Source organism: Eubalaena glacialis, chromosome 13, assembly GCF_028564815.1.
Source record: "Eubalaena glacialis isolate mEubGla1 chromosome 13, mEubGla1.1.hap2.+ XY, whole genome shotgun sequence".
NCBI classification, from domain to species: Eukaryota; Metazoa; Chordata; class Mammalia; order Artiodactyla; family Balaenidae; genus Eubalaena; species Eubalaena glacialis.
In genome coordinates this window covers 42750177-42770368 of record NC_083728.1, presented here as the reverse complement: position 1 = coordinate 42770368, position 20192 = coordinate 42750177, and the positions used below count along the sequence as shown (strand labels likewise).

Here is a 20192-nt window from a genome sequence, read left to right as displayed (position 1 = left end):
ATCACTCCTTGGTTCAATGCTCCAAATACCATCTGGCCACTGCCCTTGGGGCATTTATAGAACAGGTTACACTTATCTATGTATACATATATGCCTGCTTATGAAAATGTATATGAGTACAAGGTTGGAAAATTCTTGAGGTTAAGTGTACATGACTTTTTCAACTTTACATCTCTTACTCAGGCTATTCATAGAGTAGGTACTAAATAATTGTTGAAAATATCTATTCCTTTGAGAAAAAATATCTTAAATGAATACATGAATGGTATACCGTTTTTACTTTTTAAACTAGTAAATGCTAACAAAAGTTATAGCTCATACACGGCTGATGGGTTATTTGTCAACCTGTATCTAAAGCTTTAAATACGTATACACACTTTGATGCAACAAACCTATTTCAAATAATTCATCTTCAGGAAACAATCACGAATATTTCCAAAGCTTTACATTTAGGGTTCTTAGATGCAATATTGTTTATAAGAAAGAAAAATAGAAATGACTTCAATGTTTCAATAACATGATAAATTACAGCATACATAAAATGGAATCTCATCTAGCCAATAAGAATAATTCATGACATGGAGAAAATACTCTCCATTATGTGAAAAAAAATTAAGTCTCTGAAATATGAATCCAACTGAGTATGCATAGTAAGATCCAATTTTATTAAAAATAAAATAAAGAGAAGAAATGAGATTGGAAGTAAAGGGACCAATATGGTAACAGAGTTCCCTCTGGGCAGTGGATTTATGAATGACCCTTTAAATTTTTTTTATGTTGTCAGAATCTCTTTCTGATACATATTGTACCTACTTTGCCTTTTACAGAATAAAACCTGCTAAACACATTTGTGGAATGAATGAATGAATTCATATTATCTCTCTTTAGCCACATAAAAATCTGATGATGTATATCGACCACTTTCTTCTTTTTTCCCCAGAAAATGCTGGAGTGCAGTGGTGTAGAATTTCATTTTGAACTCTTTCCTATAGAATCAACAAATATCAATGTTCTAGGCAACAGGGACTCTGTAGATTTCCTAATGTGCTGGCTCAGGACATAAATGTTCAGATCTGAATGTGGTTGGTTAGTTAAGCAGATGAAATACAAACGCATTTTGGAAATCAAGAGGCTGTAAAGAAGATCAGAAATGTGGAAAAAGTTCTCATATTCTTATTTTGTTACTTTCAGGTAAGTCCCTTAAATAAACCCTCATAATGTCTGCCCTCGGTTTCTTCACATATAAAAGAAATGACTGATAATTCTGAAAAATCAGTCTTTGAATGTCACATCTGAGGTTAAGATGGCAACTGCAGAATCCCATCAAGGATAACGTAGTACAGAAATTTCTGATGCTTCTGATAGAAATACTACAATGACATTGTTAGGAAAGAACACTTGCAAGATGATTTTTGGAGATTTGAATCAATACTTACATAAATATTGACACTAGTAATAAGCCACATGATAAACACAGATACTTCTTCAGCATACACCTACATATGTTCACATCCATTCTGAACAGTTTCACATTTCTGGACTCTATGTAACGTGCTTGGCACAAAGTAGGAGCTCAACAAACTATACCTTTTCCTTTTCTATTCAAACGGCCCATTTCCCTGGAATAAATTAGAGTTTCATTTGAAAAGGAACACATGTAAAGGCAAAACCTTTAAGTCTTCCAACATATTTGTTTATACAACTATCTTTAAAATGTATTTGGTATTATGCACTGCCTGCTTCCTAAGTGCAAGTATGTGGAAACTGATTTAATCCATCTGCTGATGCCCCGTGGCCATCACATGCCCCTCAACACCCACGCAGATCTCCCTGGCTCTTTTCTGACCCGTTTACCCAGCCCCACAGCACCCCGTCCCAGACTCTTCCATGTGCTCATATCTGTTACTCTGTGTTGCAGTTTCTAATAGACTTCCTTTTCCATGAAAAACAAAGGGAAGGAGGAAGGAGTCTTTACTCTTGATTTCGCAACTGAAAAATCCTCATGGCTGACTTTACTTTTTGAACCTGCAATCAGGTTGTTAGCGTTCAGCATTAGTTGCAGAAAATCTGCCCTCCAGAGAAGTCTGCATTGTTAAAAACACACAACAAAATAACCTAAAGTTCCCCAAACAAGACTGTGATGTGTTCCAGTATAGCATAGAAACTAGATCTTCATCTAGAGCCAGATACATGTGTGTGCATATATGCCTTGTTATGTTATATACTGTAGTGATGAGCACACACTTCATAAGGATGCTATGAGGGAGACAGTAGTGGTACCTTTACTCTACAGGCCAGGAAATGAGGGGTTTGAAAGGTGATGTCACTGTCTCATGGTCACTCAGCTAGCAGTGGTGAGTCAGGACTTGAACCCTTGTTAATTTGATGTACTTTGTGTACTGTTTCCTGGTTCAATAGACTTTGAAAATATAGAGGATCTTTGTTTTCTTTTAATGTTCTTGGCACAGTTGGGGGTTATAAAAAATTAATATGTTTGGGTTTAAGCAAAATCCCATGACTTGGTCCAACTTTTGATTCTTCCCATTGATTTCCTTAGTATAACCAAAGGTGGTCTTTTATGGACTGTTGACTGGATTTTGTGCGAAGATGAACCCTCCTGTGATTCGGAAAAAAAAAATCCAGGCATGTTGATAGTTGAGATCAATTTAAATCATTTTAGTGAAACCAATTGACAAGATATCTAAGGTTTTACATCATTCATGTCTTTCCCCACTTTGAGTGATGGTGTAAATATATTTTTCACAAATGTATTTGTGAAAATTGAAAAACAACATAAAATTACAGTATTTTAAAATAAGAAAGAACCTTAAAGATAATCTAGACTTGCCCTTTCATTTCTTACTAGGAAACCTGAGGTTACTAATTATCCCTGATTTCTTCAATACTACAGGAGTTGGCAGCATTGTCAGCAAAAGACTTTTTTTAACAATCGTTGAAATAACTTATAATCATGCAATTTAGGGGGAAATATATATATACACATACACACACACACACAAAAATATTCTAAAAGTTTAACTTACCTCCAAATCCATCAGGCACATATGTTTTAAGAACAATATTGCAGAAAATTGTTGGCAGTGATAAAGGTTTATTTCCCTCATTTCGAAGAGAAATGTGTCGATAGCCTGCTTGGAGGCCATCCAGTGGCAGAATCCTCTGGCCAATCAGCTTGTTGTTGTCATCATACACTGCAATTCTCAAGACTGCCAGGTCAGGGAGGATCACCTGCAAACAAGAAATGGTACTTTTCGTTGCTTTTTGGAACGCAGCTCCCAAGAATTACAACTCTAGGAATCTGGAGTATATTCATACTGTTCTGAAAGGCTCCTTTATGGTGAAAATAAGCCAATGGTCAATTTGCATTCTTAAAGCATACTGTATAAGCTACAATGCCCAAGCCATTGAGAAAGGCAATTGGAACAGGTTGGAATTCATTTCCTGGAAATCATTTCCTGAAAATTTTAGATGGAATGAATGGATGTGAAAGATGACTACTCCGACCCTTGGCATCTTTCCCCATCCCACCCATGTAATGGATGAGCAAAAGGAGACCCTGGGAAATAAAGTGACTTTCCTTTATGTCAGAGTTGGTCAGTGACAGCTGGGCCTGGATACTGGGGTTCCTGATTTCGAATCCTGTGATCTGTCTACTACCTGGGCTGCTCCTGACATCAAGCTCTGTTTTTAAGAATATGGAAAGTATCTTTGAAGAAACACCTCATGTATAAAAGACAATCTATATATAAATTTAGATTTCCCCTTTTCCTTGCACACCTCAGTTTTTAACACATTTTGGGATATTAAATAGAGTAAGATGGGGCAGCTAGAAGCATTAACATAGGGAATTCCCTGGCAGTCCAGTGGTTTGCACTCTGTGCTCTCACTGCCAAGGGCCCAGGTTCGATCCCTGGTCAGGGAACTAAGATCCTGCAAGCTGTGCAGTACAACAAACAAAACAAAACAAAACAAACAAAAACAAAACAAAACAAAAAAAAACAACAAAACAAAAACAACATTAACATATACCCAAGACATCTACTCTTGCCATCCCCAAACCGAATACATGGCCATAACATCTGAGTACAGATAGCAGAAGTCCTATTCAGATACTAAAGAGCAACATGACAAAAAAAAATCCGATGTTTTTTAATCAAGAATGTCTATTTATTGGCTATGAGCTGCTAAGATATCTCATCTGATTTGAGCACTATGTCTAAAGCTAGACAATGAACTGGCTGCTTATTTATGCCTAGAGGTTATCATTTAATTCCAACTTCATGAAGATGAACAGGAGAAACCAAGATGAAATGCATCCAACTTCAGTCACTATGTTGTTCCTCACGTGGTGAATGGGGGCTTACCTTGTGAGATTAGCGCAACGAACAAAAACAATACCAGCAAGAAGGAAAATAAAATTAAAGCACTTGGTATCAGTGAAAGGCAATGTATTGTAACTTCTGAAGAACAGGGAAGGACCCAAAATTGGCATCTTGTTTCTGGGGCCAGTAATACTGCATGAAAAACCAAGTTTGATATTTCCCTATGCATCAAAAACAATGCCTGAAGCCAACTTTCTGAATTTCTAGAAATGTGTGTAGGGATTATTCATTATGCTCCAAAACATTGACCATACTGACAACAGATCCAGCTATAACAAATTGAAAAACATGGGAAGAAAAAAAAGACACATCACAGCTGTGTATGCAATTCACACTACACTCTGATTGTAGAAGAGAAGGTGAAAATGGGGGGAGGGTGTTTCATGGATAATGGTATTCACATTAACAGGGAGTGCCTACATGTCAAAATGGCTTGATTTATTGAACTATATTGATCTTCTGTAATATGCTTTCTGTAAACAGGTTAGCCAATTCTGAAGTTGATAATCCCTATTTTTGTTAAGATAAAAAGCTGATTATCTGTGTTGCATGACATACGTATGTCATGCAACACTTGGAGAACCTGTGCCTGAAGAAGAAGCAAAAAAGCATTTTGGTTGGATGACAGAACAAGTGAGAAAGAAACACAGGCATTTTTGAGATAGCACTGCCAATGCATGGATTTTTCAACACATCTTCCATTGATGAAAGAGAAACAACTGGAAAAAAATGGTTACAAGATTAAGGGCCTCCCGGTGGTTCAGTGGTTAAGAATCCCCCTGCCAATGCAGGGGACACGGGTTCGAGCCCTGGTCCAGGAAGATCTCACATGCCGCGGAGCAACTAAGCCCGTGCACCACAACTACCGAGCCTGCGCTCTAGAGCCTGTGAGCCACAACTACTGAAGCCCACGTGCCTAGAGCCCGTGCTCCGCAACAAGAGAAGCCACCGCCATGAGAAGCCTGCGCACCGTAACAAAGAGTAGCCCCCAGTCGCCGCAGATAGAGAAAGCCTGTACGTAGCAAAGAAGACCCAACGCAGCCAAAAATAAATAAATAAAACAAATTAAAAGAAAATGGTTACAAGATTAAAAACTGCATCATTACAGAGAATGACTGATTGGTCTTAGGATCAAGGTATAATAAGGAGATAAAAACCAAAAAGACAAAAAGAGCACATGACACACAGGACCTGTGGGTAGCAATGGGGACCACACTTTCTGGAGGCACAGGACAATACCAACTGACCCATTTAAGGACACTTATTGGCCTCAGTCTAGGTGCAACATCCCACCCATCCTCTTGGCTAAAGGAACAGTGCAAGTCACCAGCTGCCACCAGGGCAGGGAAGAGCTCTCCCACATGTGATGCTGTCCACCTGTGGGGCTCCCTCTGAGTGGACTGCTAACCTGGACCTTGGGCACTGCCATGTGGGAAGTGGGCTCCTCCAAGGAGGAAGGAGAGCCAAGAGGAGGACAGGGGCAAACTGAAACAACAATCATATGATGGCTGCAGAACTCATGCATTAGAAGAAGACATCTAGCGTTGAATAACTGTCCCTATATCATGTAGTATCTCTACACTAAAATGTGGTTCCCAACTTAGCAGAGTGAGTCTGACACATTGAAAATATCCTACCTTCCGAAATACAAATGATTCTTCATTGTAAACTGGATTGAGTCCATTGTTCATCACCATGCGTGTTCGGAATTCCTTCCGGATAGTGTCGGTGGGCAACCCATACATATCCACTTCTACGTATGTGCCAATTTTTTTATCTGATAAGAACTGACCTGATATGACCTATAGAAATGGATGAGAGAGAAGTAAAGTCAGTGTAATCATCAGTAGCAGAGAATAATCTGGAAGGAAGAGATTCTCTGTTCATCTTTAGAAATTTTAATTATCTATGGAAATAATGTATTCATTCCTTATTAAACTAAAACATGGTTGAGCAAGGAGTATATGCAAAAAACTATTCTAGGCAGAGGTTCTGCCTCCGAGAACTGCCTAGAAAAAGAAAGAGGGAACTATACATGAATCATCTATTACAAAAAAATACCGTTCACAGCATCTTCACCTAAGTGCCCACACCTATGAAATGAAGGAATGGATTCAAATATGCCCTAAGGTCACTTCATAGCTCTGAAATTCTGTCACACCACACTTTTGCTGAATTCTTTCGAAAGTCTTGAGACACACAGAAAGAAAAGCAATGCTAAACTGATGTTGACAATCTTCATATAGGATAGTGTTATTTTTTGCAAAGACCAGTATTAAATTTTATCTATTTTAAAGCTATGGAGAGACTATCTTTCATTTATTTTCCAAATGACTACAGCCATTCATTAGGTTTTTTCACGTTATCCAATAGCTAGTAATTGTGAAACAGTTTTTCGAGATATAACTGACATAAAATAAACTGTACATGTTTAAAGTGTACAATGAGATCAGTTTTTACACATGAGCACATCTGTAAAACTATCACCACAATTAAGACAATAAATATTTCCAACAACTCCCAAAGTTCCTTTGTGCCCTTTTGTAATCCATCCCTTCTTCCATCTCTGTCTAGAGGAAACAACTGATTTACTTTCTGTTACTATACATTAGTTTGCATTTTCTAGAATTTAGTATAAGTGGAATCATATAGTAGGTACCTTTCATTAATAAGCTTTATTTTTTATAGCCGTTTTTGCTTTACAGCAAAGTTGAGAAGAAAGTACAGAGTTCTCATATACCCCTGTCCCCACACCCACCACTTTCCCCACTATGTGTATCTCGCACCACAGTAGTATACTCGTTACAATCAGTGAACCTACATTGACACTTCATTATCATCCGAAGTCCATAGTTTACATTTAGGGTTTACTCTTGGTGTTGTAAATTCTATGGATTTGGAAAAATGTATAATGACACGTATCTACCATTGTAGTATCATACAGAATAGTTTCACTGCCCTAAAATCCCCTGTGCTCTGCCTGCTAATCCCTCCCCCCAACTCCTGATCTTTTTTACCATCTCCATAGTTTTGCCTTTTTTCCGGAATGTCATATAGTTGGAATCATACAGTGTGTCACTTTTTCAGACTGGCTTCTTTCACTTAGTAATGTACATTTAAATTTCATCCATGTCTTTTCATGACTCAATAGCTCATTTCTTTTTAGAGCTAAATAATATTCCGCTGTCTGGATGTGCCACTGATTATTTATCCATTCACCTACTAAATGGCACCTTGGTTACTTTCAAAATTTTGTCAATTATGAATAAAGCTGCTAAAAACATCCCTGTTAAGTTTTTGTGTGGACATAAGTTTTCAATTCATTTGGGTAAATAACAAGGAATACAACTTGCTGGATCATATGGTAAGAGTATGTTGAGTTTTGTAAGAAACTGCCAAACTGTTTTCCAAAGTGGTTTTATCATTTTGCATTCCCACCATCAATGGCCAAGAGTTCCCGTTGCTCCACAGCCTCTCCTAGATACTTTTTGATCAGGTGTTTTTCATTAAAAGCAGCTAATAATGTCACTAGTAGAAAAACTTGTTTCTCAAGAAAAAAAGAAAGAATTTAAAATCAAAGTTGAGAGCCACACACGGATCTTGCAACTTGACATTAATTTTTTTTTTTTTTTTAATTTGGCTGCACCGGGTCTTAGTGGGCACATGGGTTCTTAGTTGCGGCATGTGGGATCTAGTTCCAGGATTGGGAGCATGGAGTCTTAACCACTGGACCACCAGGGAATCCCAACATTAAATATTTTAGTTGTAATTTCTTAAGACTTTTCCAAGACAACCTGCATATACATTTATACTATTCTGTGAAAAGCAAACACCTTACCTGCACTGAGCAAGTGGCTGCAATAACCCCATCAACAGGCGTTTCAGAGAAGGGATCAAATGTTCGATCGGGCCGTCTCATGAAATCTGGTTTGAGAAGGTACCTGATGGGACAAAAGTGCAGAAGGAGTTTATTTTGTTAGTTACTTTTATAAAGACTAAGAAAACCACTATTCAAGATACTGAATACTTATTTATCCCCATTTCTAACTTAGGAGCTAGGCTTTTAGGTAGAGGATCTCAAGGACTGAAGAGAATATCCCTGCCCTCTGGATAATCCTAATGAGGAGCAGGGAAGAGCAAATGTTCTCTAGATTCCAGGCTCTGGGACATCTATGACTTCCTGACACTACCATCTTCTCTGGAACTTGTTTATGCTCTTACATGCAGAAAATAATAATGAAAAACCAACTAAATGAGCTATAGTTATCAAAATATGGGAAATATGTGATATTATTTATTGTTTTAATTAATGTATTATATTATGGGATATAATGGCAAGTTTGATAACTACATAGTTTCAAAGTGCCGATAATCATAAAAATATTTTGAGAGATCTCTAACAAAAGTAATGAGATATCTGTGACTTATATCGGTGTCAGAGTCAGAGGTACCACTAACATTACTGTGGATTGTTGTCTATTTTCATAATCGAAGGAAATGTAAAGTTTCAGTTAGAGGTAGGTGAAGATAAAGATGTTATTATTTCTCCAATTCTAGCCAGGCTAATTAGGTAAGAAAATGAAATAAAAAGGCATCCAGACTGGAAAGAAGTATTTAATACTATTTCTATTCTCAGATGATATGATCTTATATATAGAAAATCCTAAAGAATCCACTAAAAAGCTATTTGAACTAATAAACGAGTTCAGCAAGCTTACAGGGTACAAAATCAATATATAAAAATCAATTGTATTTCTATGCACCAAGCAATGAACAATCCAAAAATGAAATTAAGTAAACAATTCCATTTATAACAGAACCTAAAAGAATAAAATACTTAGGACTACATTTAACAAAATAAGTACATATACTTGGAAAACCACAAAACATTGTTGAAGAAAATTGTAAAAGAACTAAATAAATGGAAAGATAGCTTGTGTTCATGGATCAGAAGGCTTAATATTGTTAAGATGGCGCTAGTCCCCAAATTGATATACAGATTCAATACAATCCCTATCAAAATCCCAGCTGGCTTCTTTATAGAAATTGACAAGTTGATCCTAAAATTCAATTGGAAACACAAGGACCAAGAATTCCCCAAACATTCTTGATAAAGAAAAACAAAGTAGGAGGTCTCATACTTCTTAATTTCAAAACTTTCTACAAATCAACAATAACCTAAGCAGCTTGGTACTGGCAAAAAGATAGATGTATAAATCAATGAGATAGAATTGGGAGTCCAGAAATAAATTCATATCTATGCTCAACTGATTTTTGACAAGGATGCCAAGACTAGTCAGTGAGGGAGAGAACAGTCTTTAAACAAATGATGCTAGGACAACTGGATAGCCACATGCAAAAGAATAAAATTAGTCCCTTCTTTCACATCATAAACAAAAATTAACTCAAAATGGATCAAAGACCTAAAAGTAAAAGCTATAACTATAAAACTCTTAGAAGAAGACTTAGAGATAAATCTTTGTGACTTGGAATTTGACAATGGATTCTTAGACAACACCAAAAGCACAAGCAACGAGCAAAAATATCAATACATAAACTTCATTTCATCATAAAGACTTTTACACTTCAAAGAACACTCTCAAGAAAGTGAAAAGACTAGTCATAGAATGAGAAAAATATTTGCAAATCATTTACCTGATAAGAGGCTTGTATCTAAAATATATGAAGAACAAATAACCCAGTTAAAAAATGGGGAATAGACAGTTCTCCAAATAAGATATACGAATGGCCGGCAAGCACTTGAAAAGATGCTTAATATCATGAGTCATCAGAGAAACACAAACCAGTACCACAATAAGATACCACTGCACACACACTAGGTTGGCTACAATTAAAAAAAAGTCAGATAATAGTAACTACGGACGAGGAGATGGAGAAATTGGAGCCTTCATACGACATTGCTGGTGGGAATGTAAAATGATGCAGCCACTTTGGAAAACAGTCTGTAGTTTCTCAAACAGTTAAACATAGAGTTACCATATGACCCAGCGATTCTACTCTTAGGTATATACCCAAGAGAAGTGAAAACATCTGTCCATACAGAAACTTGTACATGAATGTTCATAGTGGCATTATTTGTAATAACCAAAAGATAGAAACAATCCAAATGTCCATCAAAAGATGAATGGATATACAATATGAGGTATATCCATATAATGGAAAATTATTCAGCAATAAAAAGAAATAAAGTACTGATACACACTACAACATAGATGAACCTTGAAACCATTATGCTAAGTGAAACAAGACAGTCATAAAAGGTCACATATTATATGAATCCATTTACATGAAATGTACAGAACAGGCAAAAATATAGTGACAGTGTGTAGATTAGTGGTTGCTTAATGCTGGGATGGGGGCAGGGGATGTTGGAAGGTGATAGCCAAAGGGTATGAGTTTTTTTTTTTGTATGACTAAAATGTTTTAAAATTGATCTCCAGCACTGTCTGCTCCTTATCCCCACTGGGTATGGTCACAGAATCACACCTTGGCTAGATTCCATGACTTTCCTGAAACTTGCGTTAAAGAACTTCATCTCTCTAAAAGAAATATTTTTTGTTAGAAATGACTATAACCATAGATAAGAAAATTCCACACTAATGTGATCAGTATATAAAGGAAAATAAAAGCACTTTCCCCAAAACTCTAGGTTTGCTTTTAGATGTAAAAGAATCACAATTTGGGATCAAATCTTTCGTATTCCTTAGGAGTATAACTTTTACTAGTTTCAACTCTAGATGATGTCAAATTTATTACTATCTTTTAAAATACAACCAAAAAAGGAATCCCAAGGCATAATATTTTTCCTTAAAGGAAAGTTTAAAGTCGTGTTTTTTGGTTTTGACAAAGTTGCCATTCTTTGCTATCTTCAAAGTCTGAACAAAAAAGTGTTAAAAAACAAGCCCACATTCCACTTGGATATAATAATAAAAAACCCGAGGACAACACTGACTTTTAAATCAAGGATATAGAGAGTTTATAGAATAGTTCAAATATTAAAGATGACTTTGAACATTCACCTGTCTCCAATAGAACGCAACCCATAATATTAATATATCAATACAAGGTCTCTGCATAGAAGATATTGTTTTCTATGTTTATAGAGCTTTAGATTTGGACCTTTTTTTGTGGCAAGTGTTAACCATTGGAAAATATGATGATACAGCAACAACTCAAGACTTCGGATGGGAAGTAGATGAGTGAATACAATTCTACACACACTTCTCCAAGGGAAGCCTACTAGTTTTGCCTGGCCAAGCCTCAGACATCAGTTGCGAGGCGAGGTAATGGATCATGGCTCTGACTTTCACATGGAGGCAGCATTTGGATTCCAGTTGTGTGAAATTAGGGAATATACCTTCTGCGAAAGGTGGGACTCGGGGTCCATAAAGGATTGTAGTCATACGTCCAGTCCAGAATCTCCTAGGGCAGTGGCTGTAGAGATTCAGGACTCCCTGTGGTTACCCTCAGTCATTTCTGAAGGGTCAGGATCCCCTTCTCACCAAAACCAGAGAAATGTCATACTGATGATGTTTCAGTACCAAAAACATTTTTCCACATTCCCTGCTGCTCTCAGACCTGCTTAGAAGAAAACTAATCTGTGAAAGCATGATCCAAAATAAAAAATGTCAGGAGGAAACGGCAAGAAATCCAAGTCCAATTCTCCAAAGTTGGCAGCTTGCAGTGTAATGTGTTCATTTATATACTTAAAAAATAAAAGAGACTGTGTAGAAGTGATACCAAGCAGGATCCTGTGGGGCTCCTGGGCACAAAAGCCTTTCTGTGTCCCCCATTTTTTGTTTGTAGGAAATAGGCTTCATTCAGCCTCCACCACCTTCCCTGAGTTCCAATGAGCAGGTTCAAACAGTCGGTAATCAGGGAAGGGAGGAGATGCGGAGACAAAGGAAAAACAGTCAAGAAACAATAGTACAGCCTTGGGGCAAGGTCCTGGTCCTCCCTCAAGGGATACACAAAATAATATCTTTGAGCTGTTTTGCAGTTACTGAAACCCCACCAGGTGGGAGAAGTTAACTCTATGTTGCCCGCAAGTACCAGACCCCAGACCGGTTGGAACTAAGAGGTTGATGATGCTGACTCCCAATTACCTCACCACCAACCAATCAGAAGAATATCCACGAGCTGATCACACCGTCTTTGAACCATTTCTATAAAACTCCTCACTACCCCCTCTGGGTTAGGACACACAATTTTGAGGGCATTAGACCAATGTGGTCCCCTTTGACTGGCAAAGCAATAAAGCTACTCTTTTCTACTTCACCCAAAACTCCGTCTCGAGATTTAATTCGGTGTCAGGGTACAGAGGCTGGATTTGGCTACAGAAGTCTGACAGGATCCCTGGCTTGGGGGTGACACTTAGCCAGCTTGTCTTGAACGAGTGTCTGTTTTGGGCCTAAGATGGCAGAGACTGTCACTCACAGACCTGGAGGCTGTGTAGGTCCAGGGACCCTGGGCATAGATGGGGAAGCAGAAGCTGGAGCCCTGGCTTTATGGGGGTGGGGTTTGTGCCACTGCAGGCCTAAAAGGCACAGAATGTCTCTGTACAGAAACACAGCCCACAAGGATTTTTTTATTTTTTATTTATTTTAATTTTTTTAACATCTTTATTGGAGTATAATTGCTTTACAATGGTATGTTAGTTTCTGCTGTTTTACAAAGTGAATCAACTATACATAAACATATATCCCCATATCTCTTCCCTCTTGCATCTCCCTCCCACCCTCCCTATCCCACCCCTCTAGGTGGTCACAAAGCACCGAGCTGATCTCCCTGTGCTGTGCAGCTGCTTCCCACTAGCTATCTGTTTTACATTTGGTAGTGTATATGTGTCCATGCCACTCTCTCACTTTGTCCCAGCTTACCCTTCCCCCTCCCCGTGTCCTCAAGTCCATTCTCTACATCTGCGTCTCTATTCCTGTCCTGCCCCTAGGTTCTTCAGAACCATTTTTTCTTTTTTAGATTCCATACATATGTGTTAGCATACAGTATTTGTTTTTCTCTTTATGACTTACTTCACTCTGTATGACAGACTCTAGGTCCATCCAGTTCACTACAAGTAACTCAATCCACAAGGATTTTTTAAAAGTCCCTGCAGGTGGGCAGGAGAATGACAAGGGTAGTGCAGTGAAAGCCATCGGGTGCCTCAGATGCCCTTGCTCAGTGGTTGGCCCATCTCCACCAGCTATGACTCCTCAGGGGCACAGCACACTCGTGAGAAAGATTGCCTCTCTCTGCCCTGTTGGTGACAACCTCTTCCTCCAGGCTGGGGGTGGGGAAAAGGGAAGGGGCAGGGGGACATGAGACTGAACAATACTGTTAACGTCTCTTGTAGTCAGGCTGCCCCAAGGAACAATCATATTTTTTAGTCCCCCTGATGGGACTTCAGTTTTTGGTCACATCACCTCAAACACATGAGCACAGAATTCAGGCTAATGTAGCACCATCCTTGCTCATGAACATATTTTAAAATACACAGTGGTGTGGAAGGTGAGACACTGAGCATGTGAACTATGGCAAATCGGAAACTCCTGAAAAGAAACATAGTGAAGGCGTAGAACTCCTGTTGGTGTAACAGAGCAGGACCCTATGGGGCCTTCTTGGGACAGACTTCTCCGCTACATCCTCTGCCTTATCTCCTCTCTGAAGTACCTAGATAATAGTATCTGATGCATATTTCCTGAGTTTTTCAGATGCTAAAACCACCACCAAATGGAAGAAATTAATTACTTGCACGTGGCCCCCAGACCTACTGGAGCCTAAGGATTGATAATGTGAACTCCTGTGACACTGCCCTGTTACCTCACCATCAACCAATCAGAGAACCGTGCACAAGCCCAATTGTGTGTGCCCTGTGGCACCCTCCCCCCGCCCATCATCTGGCCTTTAAAAATGCTTTGCTGAAACCCTTCAGGGAGTTCAGGGGTTTTAGAGCACTAGCCACCCATTCTCCTTGTATAGGGCCTTACAATAAACGCTGCACTTTCCTTCACCACAACGTGGTGTCAGTAGACTGACTTTACTGCGTGTGGGCGAGCAGACCCAAGTTTGGCTCAGTAACACTGGGACCCCTTTTACATGGAAACAACTCCCCTCCCCGTGTCAGGGCAGGACAAGCCATCAAATGGCTGAGGTGAAAGGAAAAGCTCCTTTGGCATCCATGAGCCACAGGAAGGTTCAGGGAGTGAGCACAGCCAGGTGTGAACCATGAGGGCTGTCTCTTGGGCTCCTTACAGGCCTGGTGTGAGCAGACTGCTCAGTTAATCTTGTGTGATTCCTGCCTGTGATCAGCCACACGGGCTTAAGCTTTTTTGCAACCTCACTTTTTCACAGAAATCTGCAGTTCATGAAGTACTTCAAATAGACTCAGTTCAAACCCACTGAGCTGTCACAGCAAACCCAGGGTGGCAGGCATTACCGGCTTCATTTTATCAGCAGGAAATTGAGGTTTAGGGTCTAACACACCTGCCCAGGGCAACAACAGCATGTGGCGTACCCAGGGCTCAAACCCGGGTCAGGCTGGAGCCAAGGGCTTTTACCCCCTGTGCCACAGCTGCCCCTGGGGTCTCATTGCCTAAGCCTCCACTGGGGGTCCACCCATCAATTTACCTACACAATCTCCTGGTTCTGAACGCTTTGCACTAAATAACAAAGTAGCTTAAAAAAAAAAACAAAAAACCTCTGAAATGTGTATTTAGCTGTTTTCTTCTGACCCATAATTTTCTTTTCCCCCCTGTTTTATTGAGATATAATTGAAATATAACACTGTATTAGTTTAAGGTGTACAGTTTTTATTTCTTTCAAAATACACAGTAGAGGCAAATATCCTGTAAGCTGCAATATCCTGATTTGGGTAACAGGGTTGTCACCTGTGGGTGTAGGTGAACTGGCGGGCAGGAAGAGGTGGGGGTGGGCATTTTGAAACCGTACTTGCTGAAAAGTTTATCTTGACTGTTTTTAGTGATGGAAATTAAATATCCAACCAGGGAAGCCACGAACATCCTGACAGTAGCATGGTGGGATGAGACGGTACTCTATTGGATTAGTCTAGAGGTCTCTGGGCAGTGGTTTGTGATTATTTACCTGCAGTGCTGCTTGGGGACATTTGCATGGAGAAAAAAAATGGCCACACAGTTTTTTTTCATATGTATAGAATGTTAACTTCATATTTTCATTTAACCTTTCAGTGTTTCAATGAAATGAACATTTCCTATTTCACTACTTGGTTTGCAGATTTTAGGGAGCTCTATTTAAGTAACTGGAACAACACTTATAGTGTTATTTTTTGGTAACTGCTATTTACAAGACATGCAAAACATGTCCATCAAGAGAGGACAAAGCCTTCTTCCTAGCTGAAATAAATTCCACTTGACACCTAGGACTTCATTATATATTAAATCAACTTCATTCCTCTCTAGGTCATATGTAAAATACACATATTTAATGTCTTTGTCTACCGCTGATGTCCAAATGAACAGATTCATTATCTGTCCTAGCTATAAAAACCTCCGCTACTGAATTTAAAGTGAGAGCACTAAACTCTAGAGTGTGTATAATAAACTGCTTAACTAGTCGTTAATTTTTTTTTTTAAATCTGCTTAGTAAAACAGGGGTCCTGTGAAGAATGTATGTTGCAGATGTAATTTACCTGGGGATTTCATTTGTTTCTATCCCATTCCTCAAACCCAGCTTAAATTCAGCAGCTTCTAATTAAAAATGACACGGTTTCATTACAGCTGTAGTATGGAGTGTGGAACACAGTGACCACAGTTTAAATCACATTACTTACCCGCACGATCCATTATACTCAAATTTTCCCTGATTCAATTGCATCGCTAAATCTGTTAAGAGACAAAAATAATTTAGCATCTCGTCTCCTCGGACAAAGAAGATCTTGATGGGGTGATTTCAAACAACGGAAATCAGATACTGATCCCTGGCCGAAAGGTCTTTTTTTAACACCACAAGGTATTTCTGGGTCTGTTTAAGGCATACAACTCTCTCTTCCATGTTGAAATGACCTTGTGTTTAAACTAAACAAAAAAATCTGTGTTCATAGAGATCATGTTGGCAATGCTTTAAAATTTGGATTCAATATATGTGTCATATGATTGTTGAATTAGCGTTGAGAGTACAGATGTCCAAGCTGATAAATGGTTAGAGGAGATGTGCCTTACCACCCCAGAGGAAGGGTACACTGGACATACCCAGTAGGGTCATGTGAATATAAAACTCGATTAAAATAAAAAATAAACTAGGTAAGTATCATGTAAAAATTGACTTAAGGTGACTTCAGGAGAATTCTTCTAGTGGGGTCTAGTGGCAGGGTATGGCTTATGGTTTTTCTCTTGCAGGCAAACACAATCGTCTTTCTTTTCATCAGCAAAAGAAATGGGCAGCTGATGGATATTTTTTTCTTCTCAAAGTGCTGTGATTAAACCTAACATTATAGAATACAACATAAGCTGACCTAGATCATAAGCTGCCTTTGGATCATTTAATCCGTATGACGGAGTCACTGACAACAAAGAATAAAACTTGACCCCTTTTTAAGTAAGTAAAATCAGCAGTGCCTTTTAATCTTACTTTGTCTCTGTTAGAAACACTCCAGGGTTGTGCTGGTACCTGGTCATAGTTTAGCAAAGTGAGCACTGATAAGGATGCTGAGCAGAAATCTGAATCCAGCTCCTGATCACTGAGGTAGCATCACCAAGGGGTGGGAAACACAGTCAGGTCACATTCATGCCAAAGGGATGCAAGTCATAGGACCTTTCGATCAGTACAGATCATAGGGAGCAAGGTGGATTGAGATTCACAAAATATGGTGGATGGACTTGAAAAAGAAAATGCCTCCCAAATTGGGAAACATGGGAGGTACCGTCATAGAGCAAAGAACAGAACAAGAAAGGTATTTTTTTTTTTAAAACAATATTAAGGACCATGCTGTGGCATTAACCACAGAAAGTGAATAGGTTTTGTGGCATATTTCTCACCTGTTTTAGGTGAGTAACTAGAGCCTATTATTTTTCTATTTTTAGTTGCAATCCTAGGCCCTTAAACAAACTTTGAAAACTTTACAAATTTTGTTTATGCATTCACAAAAATTGACTTGCAGGGAAAAAAAAAAAAAAGATTATACACTGGAAACTTGCCTCAGAATACACTTTGGAGGAACAAGTTATACATTAGTACCTCTAAGGGTATAGAACTCCTTAAACACCATTTTAGCAGAATCTACTCTATAATATTCTGTACTTTTATGGTGAGATGCCACTATTTTGCTGATCTCCTGCTGAATATTAACAGTGGGAAGGGTACTTTCCCAAGGAGAAATGAGTCATAGTTACAAAGATGCTCAAATACTTCTCATTTCATTCTGTCTCTGGACAAGAAGGTAAGTTTGATCCAAAAAGAAGAAAAATTAGACATATTTTGGAAAAAGGGACAATGTTTAGCAGATTAGTCATGGCATTTCCAAAAGGATATTCAACTGAAATCAAAATCTATTATCTTCTACCATTGTTTTATTGCTCTAGTTTGCATTTTTAATTTCTCACCATTCTATAAATCCAACAACACATTGTGTTGCCATATGTCTGCTTCCATGAAAAAAATGCCCACAGCCAACTGATAGCAGTTGTTGGCACTGTCCTGTCAAAGCATTCTCGTGGAATTCGAGGTCACTGGACATCAGTTCCTACCTGGGGTTTGATAGTTCAGCGAAACCATCTGGCAGCCAGCGTTCCAGAAAATCTGAGGCATGTAATTACTGGAATCGACTCGGCCTCCCTTGGGGTAAATGCGACTCATTTGCCGTTTGTTATAACTGTGTAACATATTAAGGAAAATGGCAAAAAGAGTATTCCGGCAGTGACAAAGAGCTAAAACAATGAAGATCTAGATCAACAATGACACACCTGTGACAACAGAGAACAAATTTCACATGTATAAAGGATGCTTAAGAAAAAAACCACAGTTCACCATGTGGATTATAAAAACAATCCACATTTGGGCAGGTTTTCCCAGCTGCTGTGGTCTTTCACATACATTATTTTATTAGCTCTACAACCACAATAATATATTAGCCATTTTTCTATTTTAGAGATTCCTGCCAAACCCAAAGTTCACCAACCACTTATTCCACTTAATACATAAGGATACTTCACAAATTCAATCGCATGTGTCTTCAAGTAGCCTAGACCAACTGACTCATTAAAAGAAGACATGTTATAATGAATATTGCGTTCTGTAAAGGAAAGCAAAGATGCACTTAGAAACTCTGCCATCAAACCCTCACAGAAAGACAAGCGATAAATATAATTACAACCTGAATCATGAGGCCTTGGAGGCAGATGTTTCCTTACTATATCAGTAGCTCCTAATTTCATTAACATCCTGTGGATGGAGATGGCTGACTTAAGAAAAGTGTGATGAATTAAATTTGGAGTCATTAAACCAATTATGTGTATACCAATTGCCATTCACAGCCACCCCTGAAATATGTATTTTCAATGAGGATGATAGCTTCTCCAGTCCAGAAATAATTATGAAAAGTCTGAAAATACTTGATACGTTTTTGGAGACCAGTTTTTGACAGAAAGCAGTCTTATAAAAGTATATCTAATGCAAGAGGCTAAGCGCTTGGATTGCTACCAAATCCATAGTCTGTCAGAGCCACCTTGTGGACGATGTAGGGAATGACAACACAAGGCCCCCACATGCCAAGGACATGTCACTACGTGGTCTATGAAATGAAAATAAGGTGAGATGGAACAGTCCACGTGCCCAGAAAAGAAAATGGCAGCAAGTCAGATCACAGCTCACAGTATAATGTAAGAAAAGCAGACAAAAAAGGCAATAGCATTTAACCTTTGGTGTTACCTTCAGCCACATGGAAACCTTGAAACTTTACGGGCTGTGCATAGTTGATCATTGTGGACAAATATGGATGGATATTAGTGGTAGCACCTACATATTTATAAGATGCCATCCATGCCTGCTCATCTTCTATAGTAACCAGGCCCTACGAGCACAACAAAGGGAATATGCACGTCAGTGACTTCAGCAGGACTCTCAGATTTATGCTTCAGACTGCCCCACTAGCGATAATTTGCACACACACAGATTGAAAGATAAAGACTTTTTTCTTCCTCAGTTATGCTAACTAAAGGATAACTTTAAAAGTTAATGTCCACTGTAGCTCCAAATAATGCAAATGGAGATAATAGTAAAATATGAAGTTTACCTTACATTTGGGGGACTTTTTTAGACTTTCAAAGGACTTTATTCTGGAAACTATACTGAAGTTCAGAGCAATGCTATGAAATATGTATAGCAGGTATTATCATTCATAATTTCACAAATTGTGGCATAACGTCAAAAACAGTGGTCCTTCAATTTTAGTGTAAATCTAGGCTTGTTAAATCACAGATTCCGGGGACCCACTCTCAGAGTTTCTGATAAAGTGAGTCTGGGGTGAGGCCCAGTAATTGGCATTTCTAACTAGTTCCCAAGTGCTAATGATATGGGTGGTCTGGGGAACCACACTTTGTTTAACACTGCTTTGGAAACCAAGCCACATACATAAATGGTTTATGGTATTAAAAAAAATGCTTGTTCTTAAACTAATGTGAGAACCCACTATACAGGACCTATTAAAACTGCATTGTTTTGCATAGAGGCAAAGAGAAACAACTTATTGTAGTTTATTTCGTAGTAAATCAGAACAAAAGTAACAAAATCAACAACAAAAAT

General features: G+C 38.6%; 1 protein-coding gene across 1 annotated transcript in view; it reads right to left on the bottom strand.

Annotated features, from left to right (window-relative positions):
• The window catches only part of PLCB4 (phospholipase C beta 4), a 172980-nt gene that overhangs the window by 44166 nt on the left and 108622 nt on the right, over window positions 1–20192 (bottom strand). The window contains exons 20-26 of the mRNA XM_061210021.1: window positions 19320–19461; window positions 18600–18684; window positions 18140–18264; window positions 16228–16279; window positions 8242–8344; window positions 6041–6205; window positions 3045–3249 (exon numbers count right to left, since the gene is read on the bottom strand). Coding sequence (XP_061066004.1) covers window positions 3045–3249; window positions 6041–6205; window positions 8242–8344; window positions 16228–16279; window positions 18140–18264; window positions 18600–18684; window positions 19320–19461 — 877 coding nt within the window. The remainder of the gene's footprint in view (window positions 1–3044; window positions 3250–6040; window positions 6206–8241; window positions 8345–16227; window positions 16280–18139; window positions 18265–18599; window positions 18685–19319; window positions 19462–20192) is intronic.